The following is a 2,158-nucleotide window of genomic DNA, read 5'->3' as shown; positions in this document are numbered from 1 at the left end:
TCAACACAGGATATTATTTATCACCCGCACATGATCACGAAAAGTAAGTCTTCACACCTCTTTGTGATTTTATTTTCTCCAACAATGACATATGCATTTTGCATCCAAACTATCAATCTGCACCTATCAGCTGTCAAACTAAATGCACCTAAAGGCACATCAAGCTGAGTTCCCAGGCACTGATCGAAGACACATTATGTGCAACTATCTACCAGTCCTTCAGTACTTTGCACCACATTAAGTCCAAGCTCTGACCAGATCACTGCAGCTTCTACATCCGGAGCTACCAGAGAGGTTTCCTTGTTGACATAAAAAACATTTCCCACTCATTATTTTTATAAAGCCATGAGATAAAACGAGTGAGTTTTAAAAAGAGATCTAAAAGAGGATACTGAGTTCACAGTTAAGGGGCCTGAACAAGTCAAGACATAGGAACCATTAGTAGGGTCCAGCTAGAAGCTTTCAAGCAGCAATCATGCTCATAAGGAGTTAGATCACAGATATAAGGAAAAGTCTGACCATTCAAGGCTTTATAAACGAGCAGTTAAATCTAAAAAATCAATTCTACCACTCACAGGTTACCACTGAAGGGCAGTAAGGGTTGGTGTGATGTGCTCACTTTTCTCGGAAAGCCTGCCAGCAGTGTTTTGTATAAGTTGCAGTTGTTGGATATTTGGCCTGCTGATACTGAAATAAAGTGCGTTGCAAAAGTCATGTCTGGGAGAGATAAAAGCATGGATGACTTTTTCCAGATCTGCAGAAGAAAGGAATGACCTGATCTTGGTTAGATTGCACCACTTTAGTCAGCTCAGCATCAAAAGACAACTCAGAGTCAAAAAGTCCACCTGGGTTACAGGCCTCTTTTTGAACATTATTAGATACAGCACTCAGACTAGAAGAGAGACTGTTAATGTTGTCTATGCTGAAGAGCTAGGATGGCTCATTCAACTGCAGAAGATGTTCCTGTTCAAAAAGACAAGACAGAATAGAGGATAGGTGGTGATACCAGGCTCTTTTGGGACATACAGCTGCTTATAATCTACATAACAGTGAAAATCAATATTATGTTCTCTCACGATTCGACCCAAATTTGAGTTTAGTGGGTGAGCGTGTCAGATGCATCTTCACTGCAGCCAGCTTTTGGAAGAAAAAGGAGCACCACCGGTATTTTGATCCCGATGCCATGATGATGGAGCAAAGCCCAGGACAAGAGGCAGCTTCTTTTTACACTTTTCATACCAAAATCTAAAAAGACAACAGTTACATGATGAAGTGCTTGTGGTTTCACCCAAAAAACATTGAGATCTCTACTCTTCATCTTACCTTCGCATGTTCAATAAAGTAAGTTGCACATACTATATGTAGTTAGCTAGCTAACGTTAGTTAAAGCTGCAGTAGGTAGAAAGCCTTTAAACGGTTGATTTTTGAGTCTCATCTGAGTTAGGTTTCGTTCGTCTCCGCCCTGAGCCCTCCTACCAGACGAGCACGCGAGTATTTTATCCTACTTGGTTCTATTTCTCCCTCTCTGGGAGCCTCGGCTCTCCCTCACCATGCAGCAGCCCGCCCCATCCTTCCCTCACGGCCCCGCACATACCCCCAAGGCTCGGCTCTCCCTCAACGCGCGGCAGGCCGCCCCACACATACCCCCGAGGCTCGGCTCTCCCTCTCCGCGGAGAGCCCTCGGCTCCGCTCCCACGGCCGACCCTCGTGCCCTCCAGCCAGGCCCGGCCCCACCTCACCCTTCCCTCCGGGGCTCCGGGGAACCAAGTTCTGTCTTCCTTTTTTTGGGTTGTTTAGCCGTGTCGGCAGTTGTAGCCAATGCTGGAATAGCTATTTTACCTGGTGCACTGTTCGCCATTGCCGATGGCTCTCTCCTTCTGCCGGCAGCACGGGAACGCACATATGCAGTAGAACAGCCAATAGGAACGCAGTGGTCTGAGCTGACCTTTGATTGGTTGGTGCACATCGGCACGATACTGATTCTTTAGAGGCTGAACACAGAGCCATGGTGAGGTGCAGAAACCTATTGTTTGTCTCAGACCACTTGATTTACATTATGCTTAGAAGATATTATAACATTTCTACTCAATTATACCAAAACAATGTTGCCTACTGGAACTTTAATGGTGTGTTAATTTTTCATGTTTAATGTTAATCT

The 2,158-nt window shown here is 44.9% G+C and overlaps 1 protein-coding gene across 1 annotated transcript in view; it reads right to left on the bottom strand.

Annotated features, from left to right (window-relative positions):
* LOC126388652 (fucolectin-like) overlaps positions 1 to 1,858 on the bottom strand; it is a 5,123-nt gene extending 3,265 nt beyond the window's left edge. Inside the window, exon 1 of the mRNA XM_050041871.1 lies at positions 1,840 to 1,858. Coding sequence (XP_049897828.1) covers positions 1,840 to 1,858 — 19 coding nt within the window. The remainder of the gene's footprint in view (positions 1 to 1,839) is intronic.
* Positions 1,859 to 2,158: the final 300 nt, after the last annotated feature.

Source organism: Epinephelus moara, chromosome 4 (assembly GCF_006386435.1).
Source record: "Epinephelus moara isolate mb chromosome 4, YSFRI_EMoa_1.0, whole genome shotgun sequence".
Classification (NCBI taxonomy): domain Eukaryota; kingdom Metazoa; phylum Chordata; class Actinopteri; order Perciformes; family Serranidae; genus Epinephelus; species Epinephelus moara.
Note: the sequence above shows the minus strand (reverse complement) of the source record. Positions and strands in the feature narration are given on the sequence as shown.